Genomic DNA, 25,422 nt, shown 5'->3' on the forward strand with positions numbered 1-25,422 from the left:
AGGAGGTTAAGCCACTGCCTGCAAGAACGCCATCCCACGTGAGTGCTGGTTGGGATCCCAGCTGCTCTGCTTCCGATCCAGCTCCCTGCTTACGTGCCTGAGAAGGCAGTAGATGGCCCAAGTGCTTGGGCCCCGGGAGACCTGTACAGAGATCCTGGCCCAGGCTTCAACCTGGCCCAGCTCTGGCTGTTGGCAGCCATTTGAGGAGTGAACCAGTGGAGGGAAGATCTCTGTCTCTCTGTAACTCTGCCTTTCAAATAAATGGAATAAAACTTTAAAAAAAATCAAAAGTGTAACACAGTTACATTTTTCCCTGCGTACCTACCTGTCTATTGATGCCCATTTAGCTTTTAGCTAGTGTTTGAGTAGGTGGGAGGCAATGACTAGATGGCTGGACACCAAATGTTTACACTGTTTGTTTCTAGATGGGGGTTTTTGAAGGGATTTATTACATTTTTTCTGTACTGAATTGCTTGAGTTTCTGAAAATGAATATTTTTTTTGTTTAAAAAAATCAACTAAATCATTTCTCTTAAAAAATGAAAATCACAGAGAGGAAGAAGATGGTCACTTATTGAGCACCCACTGTGTGGCTGGTGCCATGCTAAATTCCACCTTACACAAAATCTCACCAACCTACGTGAGGAGGGACATTGTATCCCCACTGTACAGAGGAGGAGAGGGAGGGCTACAGGGCGAGGCCACAGCTCCCCTCCACTGTCACCCTCCCTCTCCATGCAGAAATGCACAAATCTGATGGGAGTAGATCTCATAACATTCCGCACAGAAAAAGCACAGAGAACAGAAATCAGGGGCAGAAAGAACTTCGGAGTTGTTATCGAAACTTTCAGAGTCAGGTTATGGATGGAGAGTCGGAGATCCAGAGCGGGGAGGAGACTTAGCCTCAGCGGCACAGTGGCCCTTGACCCCCAGCCTAGTGGGCTTCCTGGGGGACAGCAGATAGCAAAGTGCTTCTTGGTTCTCAAGGGCCTGTAACTGGATCTTTCCCCAAAGACTATCTTCCCCCACAATGGAAACCAAGTGCACTTGAGAAGTCCCACCTGGTAGTCCCCTTCTTTCCCCCGAAACAAAGAGAGCGGCGAGATCCAGACCAGGGGCACAGAGCAGGCAGAGCCAGCCTTCAAAAACAATCCGCACAGCTGTGGAAGGGACGCGACGAGGGTGCAGGGCAAGGAAGTGGAGATGACGCTGGAGCAGCCAAACAGAAAAGGTATCAAGGAAAGAAAGCAGCAGAAGCCGCCAAAGCCCCCCTCGGAAACACGTGACCAGATCTGATCCGGCGCTCTCCGGAGTTGAGTCCCAGAACCAACTCTGGCCGGAAAACTGTGCAATCGCAGCAGACCATCAGCTCCTCTGACCTGGCCCGGCCCCTGCAGAGCTGCACCATCTCCCCCACCTCCCCCAGAAAGGCCCAGAACACAGTAATAATCCTAACAGCCCAGGAATAAAACATCTGATTAACTGCAAGTGAGATAAGACGTTGGAGTTGAAAGGACCAACTGCCCCTTTCCAGCCTAGGGGAGTGAAGGTGAGGCCCTCAAAGCTCTTGGGGCAGGGAAGGTTAAGCTTTAAGGAACACGCTGGAGAAGGAGGCCGCCCCTGGCCTGGGCCGGGGCGGGGGAGGCGGGGGGGGGGGGCACTCACGTCCATCTTCGGAATGAGCAGCAGCTGCTGTTTGATGCGCAGGAAAACGGAATCGAAAGCCAGCTGGTGGGCCTGCTGGTTGAGCCGGGTCAGGGCTGTGCGAGGGGCGGCCAGCAGGTTGTGATTGCTGGACCCTTTTTCCTAAGACAAGAAAACGCAAAAGGCAGTTTGTTAGGCCCTGAATCCAACCAAGGTATCGGCTGGGTACAGTCTGAAAGCTCGGAGGGAGAGGAGAGCGGCTCCCAGACACGCGGCAGTGCAGACGCGCAGGTGCGCGAGCTCTAGCCCCAGAACCACTGCCACACGGTCCACTGTGGCTGGCACCCAGGACTCTGTGTTTCTAATTCACTCTCCCAGGAGATTCTGAGGCTCATGGACCGGCAGGGAGAAAGGGGTGGGGGGTGAGAAGCTTCAGGATAAACAAGAGTGATGGGCAGAGCCCCGGTTGCCAGGGAGGTCGGGTCAGTTACACTCGGCTGACAGCCAGAGTAGGCACAGCCCATGTGAGTCCCAAGGAATGCCAAACAGCCTGAGAAAACATGGAGATGGAAAATGTAACCTTAGTTTGGCTATTATAAATGAACTGATTACCACAGGCATACCATCAGATAAGCAATAAAGATAAACAGAGTTGTTTTAACCTGATCACAGAGGCATGGATGAACAGGTTTACAGAACAGATTTAAGTAGTGTGTTTGTCAAGTTCAAATGTAGCCAGTTGGAGAGCCAAGGTGCAGAGAGAAGGGGAGACCCAGGAGGGCAACGCTGGACCTTCAGACAGCCCAGGCGCCTCGTGCGGTTCACCCCAGAGCTCTAGGCCCTGGGAAAGTTTAGGTTGCATTTGTGGTGTGGAAGCAACAAAGTCCCTTCTCCCTATGCCAACAAAGTGGGGGTCAAACCAGACCAGGTCAATAGGGGACACTATGGAAAGGGTGTCCATGGCCCTCTTACCACCCTGGGGCCATTCCATTTGTATGGTTCGTTCCATTTGTTGGGAAGTTCTGGCTCTAGAGCCCTCGGGTTCCAAAGCTCAAAGTCAAACACAGTTTTATGGGAGACAAACTAAGATTTAAAGAGAAAACTAGGAAGGAACTCTTACGCCCAAGTCCTCATACTTCCATGCGAGGAACTTGCACTTGGGCAGGCTCCCCATCTCTAATCACCTCCTCCTCCCCTGGGTAAAGAGGAGCGACTTCTCTATAGCCTCGCTGGAGTTCCCTCCCATGGCTTCTGCCTACCCACACGCAGTACCTATCTGGCCCCATCTCTGTCACTGGGTAAAGGGGGACCGAACAGCTCCACCTGTCCTCTTGACAAGTTCAACTCTGGAGTGAATACAGCAAACTCCTCTCGCCACAGTTCTAAAGCACCATTCTCCTACCTGGCTTTTATCAGTAATAAAGATCCATCCATCTAACTCTTCGATCCATTCCTCAGTGGGTTTCAACCCAGTTTTGTTGATTAGCTCCTTAAAACTCTGACACAGGGGCTGGTGTTATGGCGTGGCAGATAGAGCTGCCGTCTGCAACACTGGCATCCCACATGGGCACCCTGGCTGCTCCGCTTCCGATGCAGCTCTCTGCTATGGCCTGGGAAAGCAGTGGAGGATGGCCCAATGCTTGGGCCCCTGTACCCACGTGGGAGACCTGGAAGAAACTCCTGGCTTCAGTCTGGTGCAGCCCTGGCTGTTGTGGCCATTTGGGGAGTGAACCAGCAGATAGAAGATCTCTCTCTCTATAGCTCTGCCTTTCAAATAAACATGTATCTTAAAAACAAAAAGCAAACAAACAGACAAAAGCCCCGACACGGACGAGACAGGAAGAGGTGGCATGGCACAGCTCAGGGCCCCCACACAGAGCCAGGGAGCCTGGGTCACAGCAAGGGTGCATAACAAGGAAACAGCGTTCACTGGCCAGGGAGCCACCCATCTCGTCTCACACCTTGAGAGTATAAAGTATCTCCATCAAGCTGGCGTATTCAGCAGGGTTGTCCTTCTGGAGGTAATTATATTCTTGCCAGGGGTTCTTGGCAGAGCTCTTCTTGTCCGTCAGGATGCTCTCCTGAAAGCCGGCCAGGCTCCGAGGGCTGTAGGAGTCAGAGAGATACTTCCCAGCAGTCGACAAAATCCTGTAAGGAATGGGGTGACCATTAGGCCCTGAGCTGTCCGGAAGAAGCTTCCTGTTTGGGACAGTCGGCAGATTGCGCCCTGACTAAATCCCAGGACAGCCCCATGAGGCAGCCAGAATTAGGATCCAGCTGATAAGGCAATGGAGCTGTCCGTCATCATTTAGGAGGGGGCTAGACCTCGGATGCACAAGAAAAGCCGGATGCTTTCCTCTCCTACATAAGGCTCACGCCACCTTCCGCACATGACAGCCTACACAGGGCGAGTCTCGGTTTGCCACCATCTGGGGCCCATGTACTTTCCACGTAGACCCGGATGGGCATCATGGGGTACGACAGGCAAATGCCTTGGGGAGCCACAGGTGCTGCCATCACTCAGAGCACTGGGCAGGGCGGCAGACTCGCTGGCCCCTGCAGAGCAGTGACAGCTGCTCACCCCACACCTGTCCACGGACACGCCTGTCCCCCACGGCGGACTAGTGTGGCCGTGGCGTCCACTCCAACTGTGGAGTTCACTTTTGTGGTTTAGGAGCTGCGGGGGTATCTGCTGAGAGAAGCTGGCACCTTCCAACTTCGTTCAGAGGGAAAAGTGCCTGGAACAGGCTCTGCAGGAGAGTCAGTACTCTAGGACGGCCCGGGACCTTGAACCTCCGCTTCCAGCAAAGAGGACCTGCAGGATGCTCAAAACCCCCAGCTCTGCGCTATCATTCGTCCTACACACTTCAAGGTGAACAGAGACATTTATGCAGGGAACTTCAAAACATTCCTGGAAAATGGAATTAAAAGATAAGACTATTTTGGTGTTAAGAATAACTGAAGTCTGGGCATAGTTTTTTCATAATATGCATTTCCACAAACTCCCCGAACACCCCAGTAATATATTCCCACTGCGGCTAATTCACTAATCCCTCCGTGATGGGTTTCTTATGAAGACATTGCTTTGGACACGGGAGATTTTAGGTTGCACTTACTCAGAAGAGATCTTCTGAGTTTGTCAAGCAAGACCTGAACTTGCGGATAGATCCTGGGGCAAGGACCTTCTGGGGAACCACTGCCAGTATAGGTAGCCGCCTGCCTCTGCCGTTAAGGTCAAGTTAGTCTGTCCTGTCCTTAAGCCAACAGGTAATTTGGGTTGGGCCTTTTGTCTGCCGAACAATGGCCTGTCCCTGCCATGGCCCTATTTCCAGCTTCCCGGCTTGGTCACAGCAGCCTTCCACTGGCCTCCCATCCTTCCACGGTCCACTATGCTGGTCCTCCTCGAGGTCAGAGCAAGCTTTTCAAAAGCCAACTCTGATTTTTCTTTTTCCCAGAGTCCTCAGTTCCCTGGGGTAAGTGCCCAGGCCTCGCACCCAGGGCCCTCTGTTGCCAGAGTCCTCCTATCTGTCTACTCGGCCAGCCACCTCCTGCTTCCAGCCCTGCTCACACACTCCCTCCACCACCGCCCCTCTGTGTACCTGGGGAAATCCTACTTCCTCAGGGTTTAGCTCCTGGGACTAGTATCGTGGCACAGTAAGCTAAGCTGCCACCTGCAACACAGGCATCCCATATCAGAGCACCAGTTCTAGTTCCAGCTGCTCCACTTCCAATTAGCTCCCTGCTAATGTGCCTGGGAAAGCAGAGGAAGATGGCCCAAGAGACTGGGCCCCTGCCACCCATGTGGGAGACCTGGATGGAGCTCTAGGTTCCTGGCTTTGGCCTGGCCCAGCCTCAGCCCCAGCCCCAGCCCCAGCCCCAGCCCCAGCCCCAGCCCCAGCCCCAGCCCCATCCATTGTGGCTATTTGTAGAGTGAACCAGCAAATCAAAGAGTGCTTGCTCTCTCTCGCTCTCGCGTTCTCTCTCTCCCTCTGCCTTTCAAATTGGTTAATTCATTAAAAAAAAAAAAAAAAAAAAAAAAAAGATCGACCCCCAAGCCTTTTCCCCTGCCGCCTTTTCCTCTGCCACCCTTTCCAAGTGCCCTCAGTCTTTGTTCCCATCAGCCTCTTGCCTCTGCTATGCATGGCTTATACGTTCTCTCATTTCTCCCACTGGATGGTCAGGACAAAACACAGAGCGTTCTTCATCCTGGGGACTCCTAACACCCAGCACAGTGCCTGGCACCTGGCAGGTGCCCAGTAACTGCGGACCACAGGTGACCCAGGATTCGGTGCCCAGGAGTTGAGAGTCAAGTTTGCCTGGCCATCCCCAGGAAGGCTGCTCTCCTTTGCAGGGTTACTGCAGCAGGTGTTTCAGTATTGGGTGGCCCAGGGGGAACCGACCTCACAGCAGGCTGAAGACAAGCAGGTGCATCAGGAATGCTTTAAGTAATGAAGAATGTAGTTTAAATGTCAGAATAAATACGACTCCAACCCAAAGAACCAATGGCATGTTTTGCCTGGCCACCCTCTTCAACCAGACCCTGCTAGGTGACCTAGCCTTTAGCACAGGACGCCCGACTTCCTGATACTGGCCAGTATTGTGAACTACACCTTGCTGAAATGAGTATTTGATTTCTTCTCGTCATTGTAACGGGCTCTAGGCTGGTTTGGGGATATCAGATTATTAAACACAATCCTTGCCCTCACGAGGCTCAGAGATGAACGAGGGAGTCCAACAGTGCTAAAGTGCTAACTGCTGCGCCGGCCGAACCGGTAAGTGCACACACAGGAGGGAGCATTACCCATCCATCCTGTGCCTCGAGCCAGCTCCTCTTCCAGGCATTACCCACTCCTCAGTCCTCAGTCTGGGAGACCTGTACATTGACACTGCATTCCCAACTGAACTGCCCCACTAAGACCCCTGATGCTTCTCCACCGACAATGAGGTGACATCCCATAAACCCACCCCACGTTGAAAGCACAGTAGGTCAAAGAGCTCTAAATCTGCCTAACCTGCTGACCACCCCAGCTTAGCACGCTGCAGAGTCTGGGGGCTGCAGCTGCTGCCGCCCAGCAACACAAGAGCACTGCATGTTACTGCCTGGGAAAAAATTCAGACCTGCTTTCCAGAACCCTTAGGTCACAAGGTGACCCCCTTGCCCAAAACGAGGACTCTAGGGGCCGGCAATGTGTAGAGTGTGGTACACATATAGGCACCAGTTCATGTCCTGGCTGCTCCCCTTTCAATGTAGCTCTCTGCTATGGCCTGGGAAAGCAGTAGAAGATGGCCCAAGTCCTTGGGCACCTGCACCTATGTGAGAGACCTGGAGGAGGTTCCTGGCTCCTGGCTTCAGATCGGCGCAGCTCTGGCTGTTGAGGCCATCTGGGGAGTGAACCAGCAGATGGAAGACCTCTCTGTCTCTGCTTCTCTCTCTCTGTAACTCTGCCTCTCAAATAAATAAATAAAATCTTCTTGAAAAGTTGGGGGGGGGGTACTTTAAGAGCCTGATGGTCAATGTCAACTTTTCATCAAAGCAGCCTACAGAGTCTCGTGCCATCGCCTCTGCCGCTGGTGGGGAGTGGTCCCTAGCAGGAGTCTGGGTTCTGCAGGTGAGACTGACAGGGAGATAAGATAAGCTTTACAGGCAGCTGCCACACATGTGCTAGGCAGCCTCACAGGTGGGAACACGGATGGTGACTGTTCCTTCCCAGGTTCCGTGCTTCCAGGATGATGTCACCCTTTACAGAGTCTCCCTTGGATACACCCAGGCTGCTCTCATCTTGTGCCAAAGTTCAGGCTGGGCTTTTAGCCTCTCTGGGCTGCACACAGGTAGAAAGGTTCATCCTTTCCCCACTCACCTTCCTAACCTGATTCCTCCTTACTCTCTGGGATGTCAAACTCACCTTTGACAAAAGATGAGGGAAAACCCGATATCCTGATTTGGGAAGATGTCTGAGACGAACACACATGGCTAGGGGGCACTAAGACACTTATCTGTGAGAAAGGACAGCCTGGGGTGACACTCTCACATGCTGGGCGACACGGGGGATGACAAGGTGTCACTCACGGCCTCTCAGACATGGATATGTCGGCAAATAATTTTTTTGCTTTTGCCTAAACTGCTATTTCCTATGCCAGAGTCTACACTTCGAAGTTCCTCTTCCTGTAAAAATGGGAATTAGAAGAACACCTGGCCAGCACCGCGGCTCACTTGGCTAATCCTCTGCCTGTGGCGCCGGATTCTGTCCCGGTTGCTCCTCTTCCAGTCCAGCTCTCTGCTGTGGCCCGGGAGTGCAGTGAAGGATGGCCCAAGTGCTTGGGCCCTGCACCCCATGGGAGACTAGGAGAAGCACCTGGCTCCTGGCTTTGGATCAGCGCAGTGCGCCGGCCGTGGCAGGCGTTTGGGGGGTGAACCAACGGAAGGAAGACCTTTCTCTCTGTCTCTCTCTCCTCTCACTGTCTAACTCTGCCTGTCAAAAAAAAAAAAAAAAAAACAAAAAAAAAACACCTACCTCTTCAGCACTGGCAGGGTTAATGGTTAATTCACGTAAAGTCCTTACTGTAGGCGCTCAATGAATATTATAGGGCAGGAGATGGTTAACAATGTTCTTTCTGGAGAGAAGACACTTTTAGGATGAGTAGATTTGCACTTTTATTTTGTACACTTATGAACTGTTTTGATTTTTACAATGAACAGCTACCGTGACTAAGAAGATAAGGGGTGGGCATTTGGCTGGGTGGTTAGGAAGAAGGTTAAGACGCCTGCATCCCATGTGGGAACACCTAGGTTACACAATGGGCTGCAGCTCCTGGTCCTGGCTGCCTGCTAACGTGCACCCTGGAGGCAGCAAGTGAGGGACGGCACGGCTAACTGGGTCCCTGCCGCCCACAAGGAGACCAGGACGGAGTTTGGGGCTCCTGGGCTCAGCCCGGCCCAGCCCTGGCTGTTGTGGACATTTGGGGAGTGACAATGAGCCACGTGCCTTTCTTTTAGACATGTGAGTGCTAAACCTCAGCGACAGGAGTCCTCCGTGACCACTCTCTGCCTCAGACTCCTCTCAGAGTGAGCGTGAGTGCGTGCACGGGCTGCTGCTGGGGCCACTTGCTGCATTTATATTATTTACACACATTCCAGCCTCTGCCTGTGGTGCTCTGGGTTGTAGTCACTCAAGGAAGTCACATTACTTCTGTGCTGGGCCGTGCTGGGCTTAGGGACAGCAAGAGCTGCTCCCTTCCTGCCCTGCGGCAAGACCTTCCCACAAGGAAAACCACGAGAAACGCAGCCCAGGAAGGCAAAGGAAGGTAGAAGTTGCTAGAAGTAACAGCCAGCACGGAGCACAGGCTCCGAGGCCAGTCCGACCGCCTTCCACAGCAGCTCGCCCCGACCTCCCACCCAGGCTTGCTGGGCCTTGGTTTTCCTTTCGCTTTGTACCATTCTCCAACATCCCACCTCCCTGGGGTTACGTTAGAATCATCTGAGGAGAGGGGAGGCCTGCAGCCAACCCCTCCCACAGCTGCAGGGAGCAGAGGTCTCCCCTCCACCCCTGAGAACACAGAAGTCAGCTCAGGGATGCCAAGGGAATGAGAGAGGGAGCTGGAAAAAGAGAAGAAAGCAGCTTGGGATGCTAGACCTCTGCTGGGAAAATCAGTCTGGGCGAAGCCACCTGGAGGCAACAGAGAAGCCCCGTCAGTACCAGAAGAGAAAGGGGACACAAAAGACCCTTCCTAGGCCAGACTCCAGACACTCGCCTTCGATCACACGTGCCTCCCTCCGCACAGGATTCCGCTGCGGAACCTGGAAGACAGGCTGTCTGGGTCAAAGTTGATTCTGTGCACTGACCCCGAGGACCTAACCTCCACTTGTGACACTGTTTCTATGGGGAAATTTATTTTCAGTCCCAATAACTGACTTACAAACAAGCAGCAGGAACCCAGCCCATTTGTAATTTGGAGACAAACGCGTACTGTTTCCTTGTTTAGACTGAAACTCCTATCTGCAACCAAAATCGTGTACCAGGGAGGACAGAGCCTTGCCCTTGTTAGGTGCCCAATAAATGTTTAATGATGACAATAATGACACCTTGTATCTAGGTACAGACAGTTCTCGGGCCCTGTGGCTTTCAGATTTGCCCATATGCTGTCCCTGCTGTACTGTGTCCTGGATGGAGTTCCTCCCACCCAGAACCCCAGGGGCTGGACCACAGAGGGCAAGGACTCCGCTCACCTACCTGTTTGCTAGCTGCTGCTCAAAGTCCCCACACTGCCGCAAGAGCTCTCCACAGGTGGCTATTATCCTAGACAAAGCAGAATGCACTTCAAGTTCAAGTATCTGGAATGCCAACATTTACAGGACAAACATTGTCTCATTCATAAAAATTCTAACTATTTGTTCCCTTTGGTGGTGCAGTGTTCTGGGAAAGCAGTCCTGTTTCCCTTACTCGTAACTAACGTGAAAGGGAAATGCTGGTCCCTTCTGATAACCTCTCTCCAACCGCCACCTCAAATGATTTTACACTTAAAAATACTGGGTGCTTTTTGGTTTTAAAAGTGGGGGGGGGGGTCAAAAAATTTTGTGTCTAAAATTTTAAATCAAAGTTTACCATTTAGTGTTTGACAGATGCCTGCTGTTTGCAAAGTCTGTTCGACTGCTTTGTTATGAGAAGTGTATCTTTCCCTGAAAGGCAAATGAAGACTAATCCACTTGTTTCTCAGGGGTGGATGTGAATGATCCTCACATCTGTATTTAATAATCCTTTAATTTTCAAGTTAATTTTATGCCAGACCTCAAACTCTAGCTACTGAGTCTTTCAACACCAAATTCATAATGTCAGGACAAATCCAAGGATTAAAAACATCTTAAGTCTGGTTAACTTTTAACTCTGGCTAAAAGGGCCTATCATCACTAGGGTATCTAGGCATTCCATCATCAGAAAGTTTTATGAGAAGGGAAAATATTCCACCCCCTCAGGTACAACAGGACAAACTGTGTGCAGAGTTTTCCAGAATAGCACGGCAGCACAGCTCAGAGACACAGCAAGCATCCAGACGCTGGATTCACCAGAACAATGCAAGGCCAGGACACAGCCACAAAGTGACGGCCCTAAATGGCCCTGGGTGGTCCTGCACCTGCCCTGATGGCCTCCGGCGGGGCTGGACCTGCTCTGGCCTAGGCCACTGCATTGTTACAGGTACCTCTGCACGCATCACCTAGGCCAGGGGTGAGGCAGGAAACACAGGGGGTGAACGTGCCAGGGATAGCGCAGCTCCTGTCTTGATAACGTGCTCCCATAAGGAATGTCTTCAAGGGAAAGAAAGCTGCAGGGTGCCTTGGGTTCTGCTGTTAGACCCCTCTGGAGTGGGGAGAACCACATCACAGCAGGGAAGGCATGCCTGGGCGGCTGGGGACCTCAGTGGTCTACCCCTGGAGATGCAACGTTTTAGACAACATTGGAAAATTGTATGATACTAAATGTCTTTTAACTGTTGGCAGCTAATCCAAAATTTCCTTAAGGCTCGGATCAAACAAAAGATGTCAGCAGTCTGCACTCTGTAGCTGGCTATGTCAAGGGTCAAACCTTCTCAGGCCACTGCTGACCACACTCTTCCCAGGCCCTCAGGTCCCAAGGCTGTCCCACAATCTGGCCATGACAACCACTACAGAAGGTCACCTGAGCGCCTTTCACTGAACTCTTGGCGTGGTCCTTTCCAGGCTAAACAGTAGCTTTACCATTTAGTGCCAATATTCTTAGAGCCATCAGCTGAGCATTTTCTAAAATATAAGTGCCGAGTGATTGTAGGCGTGCAAAAACCATAGACTATGACGGGTAAAAAAAAAAAAAAAAAACACATCAAATATAAAAAACTGAAGCCATTAAAGAAAATTAGGCATGCATTGAGCATTTTTAAAAATGTTTTAAGAGCTAAAGGAGTCTTTTTTTGGTTTTTGCTGTTGTTGCTGGTGGTGGTTGACTTTTTTTTCTGTTATAATTTATTGGCTTATTTTCAGAGTCTCGAGTGCTTGCAGTGGAAGGGATGGGCCCTGTGGCGCAGTGGTTAGGAGGCCACTTGGGATACCCGCATCTCATTGCAGTGTCTGGTGGGAGTCCCGGCTCCTCTGCTTCTGACTCCAGCTTCTTGCTAACGCACACCCCGGAGGGCAGCAGGTAATGGATCAAGCGCTTGGGTCTCTGCTACCCATGCAGGAGACCCAGATTCAGTTCCGCATCCCTGATGTAGGTCTGGTTGTTGCAGGCATTTGGGGAATAAGCCAGAGAACGGACGATCTCTATCTATCTATCTGTTTCTCTGCCTTTTCAAATGAAATCAAAATGAATAATTTTTAAAAGGTAGTTGGAAGAAAAAACAATGCACTCCTTGCAAACCATTTATCAATTTTTTTGTACCAAATTCTGTATGTTTACGCTTACGACATTAGAGACGCGCTTATATTACAGGCCAACTTTACCTAACAGAGTTCTGGAAAGCCGTCCAGTCTTCCTGAAAGAGGGAGTTGGCAGGAATGTCATCCAGCTTGCACTTCTTCCTTATTGATTGGAGCGTACTGGCGAAATCAGACACGTACCTGCGGGGAGGCGAAAACAACACGGAGACCCTCATAAGCTCCTCAGCTCTAAAGACACCTGGAACCCGGCAGCTTGGACAGACTGCTGATGGCCCCCGTGACGTCTTCAGAGGCTTCAGCAGAGGGGTGCAACGACGGGAGGCCTCTAACCACGGAAGATCCTCTCCAAGAGGCAAGACCGTCTTGATCTCCTGGGACAGCAGCTTGGCGAGAGATGCTCAAGGTGAGGGGGAGGGGACAGCCCTGGGTTGACACTAATGACCAACCAGGAGGCGGGACGCTGGCAAACCATCCCCATCCCAACGAATGCATTCTTTGGAAGGAGGTTTAAAGAGCTGTTTGGAAACACTGCGGACCCAGTGTAATTACCAACCACAAGCTGGGAGAGCGCGAGGCAGTTTCTTATGCCCAGGGACTCTGCAGCGTTCTGAGTGACCGAATTGAGACTCAACAGCCATGGCAGAGAGATTAAAGTTCCCCGGTTGGCAAAGGCCTGACTTAACGGCAGTGAACACGAAACCTGCAGCCCCTCCCTCATAGCCGCTGCTGTCTGCTCTCGCTTGCCTCCACAGCACGTAACACACTAGAACTAAACGGCTTCTTCAGTGCCCATCTGTTTAACGTTTATTGCTGTCGTGGGCTCTCAGTCTGTAAGAACAGGGACTGTGCCTTGATAGCTCGCGACTGTATCCCAGGAACCGGAACAGCACTGGGCACAGGGAGACGCCAGGAAACAGCTTCTGGATGGATGAAGGACTGGCGCTGCAGCCGTGGGCAAGCACCTCAGTGTCTGGGCCTCTGTTTCCTCATCTTTTTTTTTTTTTTTTAAAGATTCATTTCATTTCTTTGAAGGACAAAGTTACAGAGAGAGGTAGAGACAGAGAGAGAGGTCTTCCATCCTCTGGTTCACTCCCCAGATGGCCGCAATGGCCAGAGCTGTGCTGATCCGAAGCCAGGAGCCAGGAGTTTCTTCCAGGTCTCCCACGTGGGTGCAGGGGCCCGAGGACTTGGGCCACCTTCTACTGCTTTCCCAGGCCATAGTAGAGAGCTGGATCGGAAGAGGAGCAGCCGGGACTAGAACCGGCACCCATATGGGATGCCGGTGCTTCAGGCCAGGGCATTAACCCGCTGTGCCACCGTGCCGGCCCCTTCCTCATCTTTCAAGTAAACTTTTTGGGGCCAGCATTTCACCATTTTTTTAAAAGATGCTGGTTAAGATGACTGCATCCCACACCGAGTTCTGGGTCTGACTCCCAGCCCCAGCCCCTGAATCCAGCTCCCTGTTAAGCAGACCTGGGAAGCAGAGACGATGGCTCCAGCGACTGGCTTCCTGGATTGGCTGGGAGACCTGGGTTGAGTTGCCAGCTCCTGACCTCAGCCCATCCCAGTTCTGGCTGTTGTAGGCATCCGGAGAATGAATCAGCAGATGGGAGTGCTCGCTCTTGTTCTCTCCCGGCCTCTCTCTCTCGCAGCCTCTCAAATAAAATTTCTCTAAAATGGATTTAATGATGACTTCTGTATTGCCTCATGGCAGTATTGTGATGATAAAGTTAAATAAATGGCATAGTAGACTAAATAAAACAATAGAAAAAAAGCAAAAGTTGACATGCACTGATGCTATTTTGAATGCTCCCAGCTTCTTGGAACCGAGCAGAGAATCGCGTGTGCTCAGGAGGGCGTGGTGAGGACAGTGCCGCGGGAGTCTGTTCCCTGGAGCACAGGCGGCCGTAACAGGGGTGTGCATCCCCGAGGGCTTCCCTGGTCCCTTCCCAAACCATCAGCTCCAAGTGAGGAAAGCGGGATGTGAAAAGCGAGCTGGTGTGGTGGCAAGAAAGGCCGCTCAGGGGGCCCAGTGGGAGACGCTGCCCAAGACCACTGCACTAGCTGCAAACGGCCTGCGGGCCTTGAAGTGGAAAGTGATGAACCCGAATCCCACTGACCAGATCTGCCCTTAGCAGCCGGCAGGGACAGCTTTCTCAGGCGAGGGAGGGAACAGGCCTCAAGGACGATCGACAGGGGATGTTAAGGGATGTAATGGCCTCAGCGGTGGGAGGCTAAACACCTGTCGCCACCCAGCAACCACGACGGGCACTCACCAGAGGAGCGCGCCATCCAGCCGTCCCCACGCCCTGCAAAGCTCCTGGGGCAGAGCCCCGCGGAACAGCCTGAGCTCCTGCAGCCTGGGGGAGGCACGGCTCTCCGCGAGCGCTGCGTGTATTTCACAGTTCTGCGGGCCAGAGTCTAAATGGTTTATCCTGAACTCTCAGAAGAAAGGGCAGCTTTTAGCACACCTTTTTGGTCCCTAAACTCTCCCATTCTCTATCATAATACAGAATCTCAGGGCCGGCCACATGAGAGTCGTGGTGTTCAGGGCTTTGATTACACACTTTCCTCTAATATTCACAACTACCACAGAGAGAAAAGACAAGAGTGGAGACCAGCGCCCAGGGTCCCAGCGAGTACAGGTCAGAGCCAGGACCTGAGCCCAGCTGGCCCCACGCCAGAGAGCCCGCTACCACCACACCTTAAAGCCCCTCGTCTTGAGGAGGAAGGAGGGTGGGAAGGTGAGTATGGTGGGAAGAATCACTATGTTCTTGAAGTTGTACTTATGCAATGCATGATGTTTGTATTCCTTAAATAAAAGGTTTCTGGGTGTGTGTGTGTGTTGGGGGGGGAGGGTTTTTAAAGAAAAGAAAGGGAGGAAAAAAGTATATCAAAGATATGTTTAAAAATATAAAGGCCTGAACAACTGTATGTGTTATTCCTGTCATTTACACAGTATTAAAAAGTCCAAAAGTTAAAAAAAGAAAGCCTGTTATCTTTAATCCCCTTGTTGGCTGCAGAGTAAAGGGTTTCTGCTCCTACCACTGCTCTCCCAGGCCATTAGTAGGGAGCTGGATTGGAAGTGGAGCAGCCGGGACTCGAAAGAGCACCTACACAGGATGCTGGTGTCACATGTGGCAGCTTATCCCACTACGCCAGCCCCCATAATCTTTTTCCAAAAATTTTAAAACAGGGGCTGGCACTGTGGCATCATGAGTAAAGCCGCTGCCTGCAGTGCTGGCATCCCATATGGGTGCCGATTCTAGTCCCGGCTGTTCCTCTTCTGATCCAGCTCTCTGCTATGGCCTGGGAAAGCAGTAGAAGATGGCCCAAGTCCTTGGGCCCCTGCACCCACATGGGAGACCTGGAAGAAGCTGCTAGTTCTTGGCCTCGGATCTGCCCAGTTCCAGCATCACAACCATCTGGGGAGTGAACCAGAGGATGGAAGATCTCTCTCTCTCACTCTCTCTCTGTAACTATGCCTTTCAAATAAATAGATAAAACTTTAAAAAAAAATTTTTAAAACAACAGATGGGCAGGCATTGTGGTGTAGTGAGTTAAGTTGCTGTGGGGTACCTGCATCCCCCATTAGAGCACCAGTTTGAGTCCCAGCTACTCCACTTCTGAGCCAGCTTCCTGTTCATGCACCTGGGGAAGCTGCAGGTGATGGCCCAAGTATCTGAGTCCCTGCCACCCCCAAGCAAGACCTGGATGGAGCTGTGGAGTCCTGGCTTCGGCCTGGCCCAACCCTGGCTACTGCAGCCATTTGGGAAGTAAACCAGTAGATGGAAGACAGATCTCTCTATCTCTCTTTTTGCCTCTCTCTTTCCCTCTGCCTTCCAAATAATAATATATAAAAAAAAAAAAAAGACAGCGAATTATAATGCTAGGAAAACTTAAAAAAAAAAAAAAGTGCAATCCCCTATGGCCACCATCCCTCTCCACGTCCCCAAAGAGAGCCTGGCTCAGCAAACTTCTTCTGTTAAGGGCCAGATAGTAAATACTTCCGGCTTTTCCAGTCACCAAGTCTCTGTCCCAGCTACTCAACTCTGCCTTCACGGCGGGAAGAAGTTCCAGGCCAGAGGTAAGTGAAGGGCGTGGCTGTGTTCCTGGCAAACTTTATTTACAAAGCCAGATGGCAGCCAGGTTTGACTCCTGAGCTGGAGCTGGCCCACCTCTGTTCTGCAGGAATCTATGATGCTTTTTACAGTACAAAAAAAGATCTAGGACAGAGGCCAGCACTCCTAAGTTTTCTGGTTGTTTTGGTAAAGCTGAGGTTGGAACACAGCCGCATTCATTCATCTATGGGTTGTCTAAGGCTGCTTTCCGGTTACAAAGGTCTCAGTGCACCACATATCCCAGCCCACAAAGCCCAATACTTGGTATCTGCCCTTTGCAGAAAACACCTGCCAAATCTACCACAGAAAACCTACCCTACTGGGGCCGGCGCTATGGCGTAGCAGGTAAAGCCGCCACCTGCAGTGCTGGCATCCCATATGGGTGCTGGTTCACTTCCAATCCAGCTCTCTGCTATGGCCTGGGAAAGCAGTAGAAGATGGCCCAAGTCCTTGGGCCCCGGCACCCACGTGGGCTCCTGATTTCGGATCGGCACAGCTCCAGTCATTGCGGCCGATTAGGGAGTGAACCAGTGAATGAAAGACCTCTCTCTCTCTCTGTCTGCTTCTCCTTCTCCTCTTTGTAACTCTGGCTTTCAAATAAAGAAATAAATCTTAAAAAAAAAAAAAAGAAAATCTACCCTTTCTCACATAATGTATTAGACTCCCTATATTATTCCACACCTCACATTTGTTTCACTATACACCACATTTTTGAGATCCGTGTTGACAGGAGTCGATGTAGTTAATATTTAACGGTTGCGTAGGGTTCCCTCGTATGAATATATCATGTTCCGTGGCCTCTTCCTGATGGATGGTCATGTAGGTTGCTTCAAATGTTCCACCATTACAAACGATGCCGCAATGAACTCCTAAAGTCAGAACAGCTTCTTGGATCAGGTGCGTGTTTCTCCAGGGTTCATGGCAAGAACACAGAACACGTGCACTTTTAGCTGGGACAAACACTGCCCTCCGCCGTAACCTGCCCTGTCTCCTTCCCACCTCTCCCCCCCCCCTCCCCACTTACTTGGCAAAGAGGGACTTCAAGGCTGTCAGCAGGCCGCACGTCCCCAGGCCGTTGGTGAACCTGGCGCATCTGTCAACAGCTGCAGACGCCAGCCCGAAGAGCTTGTTCACCGAGTGGCTCAGCTCCTGCACACAGTCAATCACTTCCCCGTGCTCCTGGTCGGCAGGTACGGACAAAGGGGAGGCAGCAGTGAGACGCGGGACACCTCCAGCCCCTCCCGTCAGCAGTCCCATCACAGGAGAGGGATATCAGAAACACAGGCCCCAGCTCTCATGGCTCTTCTGGGATGCGGGGAAGGGAAAGACAATCTACATGGCCAGTACGATCACGGAAAGTAACGCCTGGCACAGAAGCAAGATCTAACGCCCGGTTCATTCTTGGGATTTTCACTTCTTTCCTATCTGTCTGTGATCATTCAAATGAGATCTCTCCCTCTGGCTCTCAGGCTAGGATGCTAATTCCCCACGTCAGACACTCTTTTAAAAGAATGTAGTGAACGGAAAACTTGTCCTTCGGTGGCAGGAACATAATTGAAGTGGAACACATTTTCTAGGTACATCCCTGGAAAATAGGGAAGTGGTAAGAGGCAGCAGAGTTGAACTAATGCAAGATCAAGTCTTAGACGTCAGCTCAGGTCTCATGCCGGACAACCTTCAATGACTGGAAAACAGAATGAGATTTCAAACGGGAATGGCCTAGGTTTCCCGGCTGGCGCCCACACAGTGCACCTGCCCTACAGCAGTATCCATGAATGCTAAGCTCCCATGCCTCTTTGCATATGTCCCTCAGTAAGAACAATCAGGGAGATAAAGAACTTACTCCCCTCCTCTCATTTTGCTACGGTTCTGTCCGGGATTTTAAGTAGGAGGCAGGTAGCATACCTGTGGGCTCATTTTACGTTTGGATCCTGCACACCTGACCCGATTCCCACCCCCCACCCTGTGGCAGCCTTGGCGAGGGCCTAGCACACAGCACGCTTGCATTACCAGAGGCACAGCGCTGAGCTGGATCAGGAGGTGGTTTTCTTCCATGTCGCCGTACTTCAGCTGGTAAGGTTTGTAGGGACCATACACCGCCTGCACCAGCTCGGTGACTTTCACCAGGTTGTGCTCATCTTTGTGGGGACAGGAAATGGAAAGCAACAATGAACAAAGAATCCGAAATCAACTGCTGGAAAGCAGCAGGGGAGAGGAGCTCTACCAGAACTTTTCCTGTTTTATCTTCAGGGGTGACCGGGTCTGGTTAATCTGCTTTTATCACTCCCAGAAGCTCTGCAGCAACAGTCAGTTCAGTAAAGTGAATACACTGGGGCTGTGCGCTCTGTTTGTCTAGAGAACACTATTATAGATACAGCCTCTGCATCCCACAGCCCATCAGAGTTTGTCTCTCCAGGAGGGTCAGGAGTAGAAAGGCCGCGCCTTGGCTTAACAGGCTAATCCTCCGCCTTGCAGCGCCGGCACACTGGGTTCTAGTCCCGGTTGGGGCACCGGATTCTGTCCTGGTTGCCCCTCTTCCAGGCCAGCTCTCTGCTATGGCCCGGGAAGGCAGTGGAGGATGGCCCAAGTGCTTGGGCCCTGCACCCGCATGGGAGACCAGGAGAAGCACCTGGCTCCTGGCTTCGGATCAGCAAGATGCGCCGGCTGCAGCGGCCATTGGTGGGTGAACCAACAGCAAAAAGGAAGACCTTTCTCTCTGTCTCTCTCACACTATCCATTCTGCCTATCCAAAAAAAAAATAAATAAATAAATAAAATAAGAATGGCCACAGAGAGAAAGGCTCTGTGCACTTCAAGTGCTCCTAGGACTTTACAGAGCCAGGATACGCCACACACTAGGTATTCCAAAAATCCCTAAGGTCAACTACACGGAAACTGAAAACATTTGTGTCAAAAATGTAAACGTGCCTATGCTGTGACATAGCGACTCAACACCTAAGGATTCTTTCAGAGAGGGCAATAAATATGCAGACGTATGGTATGCACAGAAGGATGGTCACGGAAATGCTGTCCAGGTCAGAAAGTTCTAGAGACCAGCTCAACAGGGGACGGGCAAATGTCAACAGCCTATCTATTGCTCTCACGTCCTCTGGTGCCCTCCAACCTGTCCTCCATCGTGCAGCTGGAAGGATATTCCCCAACAGGAATCTGATGACATGACTGTCCCACTCGCAATTTTTCAGTGGTTTCCACCGATCTGCAGTTGGAGTACAAAAGCTTTTCTATAGCTTACAAAGTCTCCTGGCTGACCTCGGGGAATGAGAGCTGGTGGTAGTTAAGAGTGAAGGAAGGATCTTCTACCAAAGCCCTTCCGCCTTCGACTTATGTGACTGTCTGCCAATGACTGTACATTTCTAGAAAACTGTATACATTTATTTAATGTACTTGAAAGGCAGAGACAGAGATAGACAGAGATCTCCACCCACTGGTTCTCTCCCCAGAGGCCTGCAGCAGTCAGAGCTGGGCCAGGCCAAAGCCAAGAGATGGGAACTCAAAATCTTCCTTGAGTGGCAGGGAACCAACCACTTGAGCCATCACCTGCTGCCTCCCAGGGTGCCCATTCACAGGAAGCCGGAGTCAACAGCAGAACTGGGACTCGAACCCACACCCTCCAAAATAGGATGTGGGCATCCCAACTAGCATCTTAACCACTACACCAAATGCCTGTACTCCATTTAATTTTCTATGCCTGTTTCCTCAGTTAAAAAATGAGAATAATAACAGCAGCACATTTACAAGGTCTTGTGAAGATTAGGGCAAATCCACAGGGGTCTAGCATGTCTTGATAAACACCAGCTATTTCCATTGTTTTTTTTTTTTTTTTAAGATTATTTATTTATTTATTTGAGAGGTAGAGTTACAGATAGAGAGAGACAGAGATGGCCAGCGCCGTGGCTCACTAGGCTAATCCTCCGCCATGCGGCGCCGGCACACCAGGTTCTAGTCCCAGTCGGGGCACCGGATTCTGTCCTGGTTGCCCCTCTTCCAGGCCAGCTCTCTGCTGTGGTCCGGGAAGGCAGTGGAGGATGGCCCAAGTGCTTGGGCCCTGCACCCGCATGGGAGACCAGGAGAAGCACCTGGCCCCTGGCTTCGGATCAGCGCGGTGCGCCAGCCACAGTGCGCCAGCCGCGGTGGCCATTGGAGGGTGAACCAATGGCAAAGGAAGACCTTTCTCTCTGTCTCTCTCTCTCACTGTCCACTCTGCCTGTCAAAAAAAAAAAAAAAAAAAAAAAAAAAAAAAAAGAGAGAGAGAGAGAGAGACATAGAGAGAGAAATATCTTCCACCTGCTGGTTCACTCCCCAAATGGCCACAATCGCTGAAGTTGGGCCAATCCAAAGCCAGGAACCAGGAACTTCTTCCAGGTCTCCCATGTGGGTGCAGGGGCCCAAGCACTTGGACCATCTTCTACTGCTTTCCCAGGCCATTGCAGAGAGCTGGCTCAGTAGAGGAGCAGCCGGGACTAGAACCGGCCTATATGGGATGTCAGTGCTGCAGGCAGAGGCTTAGCCCCCTGCGCCAGTGCAGGCCCCTTCATTGTTACCTCTACAGTCTCCCCCCACCTCTCTTACTCCTCCCCTGACTCCCAGCTTTCTCTCTGTTCCTGCTCCCTTCAGGTCACATGCTGTCTCTCTAGCTGCAAGGACTTTTTTTCCTTCCCTACTCCTGTTCATCCAGTTACCTCCTATTCATTGTCCCTTCAGTCTTCAGCTCAAGTCTGTGCAGCTAGTCCAATATCTCCTTTTATTTGTATTCTCATAGAACCATTTGTTTTTCTTCAAAGTACTTACCTCACCTCGCTATCATACATTTGTTACTGTGATCATCGGATTATCGCCCACTGGAATATACCCGGTGTGGGGGCAGGGACTGTATCTGGTTCTGCAGGGAGCTGCATCCTCATCACCCAGCACCCCCGTTCTCAGCCAGTGGTAGTTAAATGAATAAATATATTTTGACCCTGCCATAACGCAGCTGTGAAAAGTAACTGCACATACATATTTAAAAGACACAGATACCCAACTGGGAACTGGGAGTTTCAGTGTGGAGAGGTTAAAAAAAAAAACCTTATAAATTGGTAATTTTTAAAAAAAATTTGTTTGGAAGTCAGAGTTGGAGAGAGAAAGAGGCAGAGGCAGAGATAGACAGAGGGAGAGAGAGAGAGATCTTCTATCCACTGGTTCACTCTACAAATGGCCACAATGGCCAGGGCTGGGTCAGGCTGAAGCCAGGAGCCAGGAGCTTCATCTGGGTCTCCCACGTGGGTATAGAGACCCAAGGACTTGGGCCATCTTCCTCTGCTGCTTTCCCAGGCCATTAGCAGGGAACTGGATGCAGATCCAGCCCAACTGTTGTGGGCATTTGGTAGTGAACTCCTGGATGGGAGCTTTCGTGCCTCTTTGCCTCTCAATTATGTTTTTAATGCATAAATAAACATTTTCTAAAATGTTTTCTTTTGAAATCCTATTTAAGCATTCACATATATACACACTCATACACAAAGCCTGCACATGCATATGATCCAAAATGGGATTTCTGGATAGCAGCTTCATGATGGTTTTTTTTCCTTCCTTGTACTTCTAGATTTTTCTATGATGAATACATATTCCCTCTTAACTACAATGTCAACTGAAATAATTTTTAAATTTTATTTTCTCCTGCATAATCTTTTACATATTTTAAACTGCATAATCTGCATATAATAACTCATAAAATAACATAAAAATTATTGAAAGTGCAACATTTTTGATAAACAATGGGGAAAAGTCTCTACTACATAAGAAACTGTTAGGACCTATACCATAAATTTCTTTCTTTTTTTTTTCAAAGCAATAAAACTGTTGCACTAAAAAAAAAAAAAAAAAAAAAAAGATGTATTTATTTCAAAAGCAGGCAACAATGGGGGAGGCGGTGGGGGGAAACAGATTTTGCCTCCTTGGTCAAAACAGCCAGGAGACAGAAACTCCATCCATGTCTCCTACATGGGTGGCGAGGGCCCAAATACTAGGGTCATCGTGCACGCCTTCCCAGGACTTGAATCAGCACCCTGACACGAGATCCTAGCACCATGAGCCGCTTCTTAACATGCTAGGCTACCACACCAGTCCCCATATACTAAAGTTTTAACAATGGTTACTTCCAACAAGTGAGATTAGAGGAGACTTTGATTTTGCGTTATGAACTTCTAGATCATGAATTCTTGTAACACATTTAAGAATAGATGAGCATTATTTTAAATAAATAGCCCTTATAAATTAACCAGAAATAGATTAAAACCTCAAATAGAAAAACATGCAAAAGATAAGCAATTCATAAGAGAACAAAGTAAGGAGAAAAAAAGAAAAAAAATTTAAAAAAAGAAAAAATTAGGTCTACCTAAGGGCCTGAGTTCAGCTCCCAGCTCTGGCTCCTGACTCCAGCTTCCTGCTAATGTAGACCCTGGAAGGCGGCAGTGACGGCGTAAGTGGGTCTCTGCCACCCTCCTGAGACCTCGACAGGCTTCCCGGTTTCTGGCTTTGGCTCCCCTGACTGTCGTGGGCATTTGGGGAATGAACCAGTGGATGAGAGCTCTTTCTGTCTATTCTCTCTCGGTCTCAGGCTTTTAATAAATTAGTTAAATAATTTAAAAAGTTTTTAAAATAAAAATATAATTTTTATAATTTTCAAATTTGCTAATAATCACAGCAAAAATTAAAAGACATACTGTTAACTGTCTAAGAACCTGGTAGTGATGGAAGAATACAGACAGTGGGGGAAGGGGGGAATGCCCCCCCTCACCCAGTACTGACAGATACAAAGGCACTTCCCAAATAGCAAAATGGGACAGATACTTTTCAAATTTTCATTTATAGCAATTGCACTATTAAACTTATACTAAAGAATAATCAGAGTTGGGTTCAAAAATTAATGTGTAAAACAGTACATGATAGTTTTCTTTGTAATAGGATTTAAAAAATTGTAAGCTATAGTTATAAAGCATTAAAAGATAATGACTTAGTAAAACATCAGATGACATAAGAAAATATTCATTATATTATTTTGAGCAAAAAAAGAGAATGTAAAACTGTGTAAACTGATATTTTAAATATTAAGTATACTGTATAGTGACATAAATACATGCATCTATTATATCATGCATTTACTATATAATATTTATATAGTATATATTATACACAGTCAAGTGTGTGAACGATGTGCACTTATATTTGAATTACTGGGATGAAACACAACAGAATGCTGCTCTCCGAGGGGTGAGTTAGGGATTTTTTTTTTTTTAGTTCCAAATATGCTTCCCAAGTATACTCAAATTAAAAAAGAAGAAGAAGGAGAAGGAGAAGGAGAAGGAGAAGGAGAAGGAGAAGAAGGAAGGAGACCTCTTTTGAAAACCTCAGCAGGCAGTGTGGGAAGCGGAGCCGGCCATGGTGACCGACACAGCACATCTCATTTCCAAGAGCATCTGTCCACTGGCAGGAGCGCACCTGCTCCTCGCCCTGTGTCCTACCCTGCACCAGCAGGATGCTCGGCCTACAGGCCTCTTAGTCACTTCACCATGGCGTCAGGGTCCCCTGGAAGCTACCCACATGCGCTGTGCCTCTCCCACAGCTAAGGCCTGACCAGTGAGTTTGCCAACAACACCTATGAATCATTGGGAACCCGAACAATAAACACACTCCCTGGAATGTACGAGGCAATTAAACACGAATGTAATTAAAGAGAATAACTATTAAATAAACCAAGTGAGTGACATACAGCAGCCAAACAGCAGAACAAGGCCTTCCTGAAGTGATTTCCTGATCTGACAGCAGTATGCGTCACGGGGTCTGTGTTATTTAAAAATTTATAGTGCTTTTGACACGGATGGAAAGCAGCTGGGAAAAACCTAACACACCGGGTGCTGTTTACCCACATGGGACCAAGGAGTGCTGTGCCCGCACGCGAGCCCAGGAAAGGCCGTGGTCCCCACCGCCACCGTGAGTCCTCACGAGGGCTCCCCTGTCCAGAAGAGCCTGCGGTTGTCATTTCAGAAAGCTCCTGCTGTTCCTTACATTTACTTTCTAGGTGGAATTGTCTGAGGCTTTATGACTGCAAGGAAGAGGTCGCTACCCTCGTAGCGTGGCCTGCTGCCAACTCCTTGCCATTAACGCCCACCTGCTCCATGGAAGCCTCTCCCGCCCTCTGACCCCCCTAGAAGTCTCCATCCCTTGCCTGGTACAGGTGAAGCACCCGGCAGCATGGGGCTAGGCAAACATATTAAACACCTATCTCCACCACGGCAGTGTTTTCACGGAAAAGCCTGCCCTGTCTGTTGAGAAGGGAGACACGGATCCCTTCCGTTTCTGTGAAATCAGTCAGCTGAAAAGGCAAACAAACCCAGGCCCCAGAAGCCTCAAAAAGCAGAGGAAAGAGAAGCCGGGGAAGTGGGAGGGAGGAATGTTTACGTGGGTGGGGGAGCAGAGCCATCTCCAGCGCCTTGGCAAAGTGGGCCGTGGTGTCGTAGAACTCCAGCAGCTTGGTGAGCTCCAGCTCGGGCCCGGCCCTCTCCACGCCGGAGCTGAGGCACACGGGCAGGGAGGGCACCAAGGCCCCCAGGGTCTGGATCAGCAGCACCGTCACCACCTCGTGGGGGTTCTTGAAAACCTGCAGTGGGGGAGAGCGATGTGGGTGAGCCTGGCATGTCCCGCACTGCTGCAGGAATCCTGCTTCTCCGCCCCCAGACGGAAGGGGGGCGGCCATCAGCGCTGTGAGCGCCAGGTTTCCCTCATCACAAACGCGAGCACGCTCAGAAAGCGAAGTGGCAGGACTGGCAACCTGCCCAGACCGACGGGCAACTTCATGCCTCGCGCCGGCCCCAAATCTACTGAATGCTTTCATGGTCACCAAGAAGGAACCAGAGAGGGGGCCCTGAGGATGACGATGGTGAAACTGAAGGGATGGGAGGCGGGGAATAAAGCAGACTGAAGGGAGAGCAGTTCAGTGAATTGGGGTTGGAAGGCTCTCTCGAGCAGATTTGCAGCCTGGCCTGCGGACACCTCTCCCCTGGACGTGGTCTTCAGTGTAGACGGCTAGAATCCTCCTCTGTCGGTAAGGACGCCAGGAACAGTGCATCCAGCCCTGTTCAGCCTCTTGACTCACTTACCCATTGTATACACTTAAGCTGAGGCAACATTTGACCCATGCACAGAGTTCATTTACTGAGGGGTTCTCAGGGACTCCCAGTGTTGATTAAATATGTTTTTTT

At 50.2% G+C, this 25,422-nt stretch overlaps 1 protein-coding gene across 1 annotated transcript in view; it reads right to left on the reverse strand.

The window, feature by feature from the left end:
• COG7 (component of oligomeric golgi complex 7) overlaps positions 1-25,422 on the reverse strand; it is a 69,137-nt gene that overhangs the window by 16,097 nt on the left and 27,618 nt on the right. Inside the window, exons 7-13 of the mRNA XM_062180424.1 lie at positions 24,623-24,821; positions 18,177-18,304; positions 17,191-17,345; positions 12,109-12,225; positions 9,872-9,937; positions 3,605-3,791; positions 1,665-1,805 (exon numbers count right to left, since the gene is read on the reverse strand). Coding sequence (XP_062036408.1) covers positions 1,665-1,805; positions 3,605-3,791; positions 9,872-9,937; positions 12,109-12,225; positions 17,191-17,345; positions 18,177-18,304; positions 24,623-24,821 — 993 coding nt within the window. The remainder of the gene's footprint in view (positions 1-1,664; positions 1,806-3,604; positions 3,792-9,871; positions 9,938-12,108; positions 12,226-17,190; positions 17,346-18,176; positions 18,305-24,622; positions 24,822-25,422) is intronic.

This window comes from Lepus europaeus, chromosome 21 (genome assembly GCF_033115175.1).
Source record: "Lepus europaeus isolate LE1 chromosome 21, mLepTim1.pri, whole genome shotgun sequence".
Taxonomy (NCBI): domain Eukaryota; kingdom Metazoa; phylum Chordata; class Mammalia; order Lagomorpha; family Leporidae; genus Lepus; species Lepus europaeus.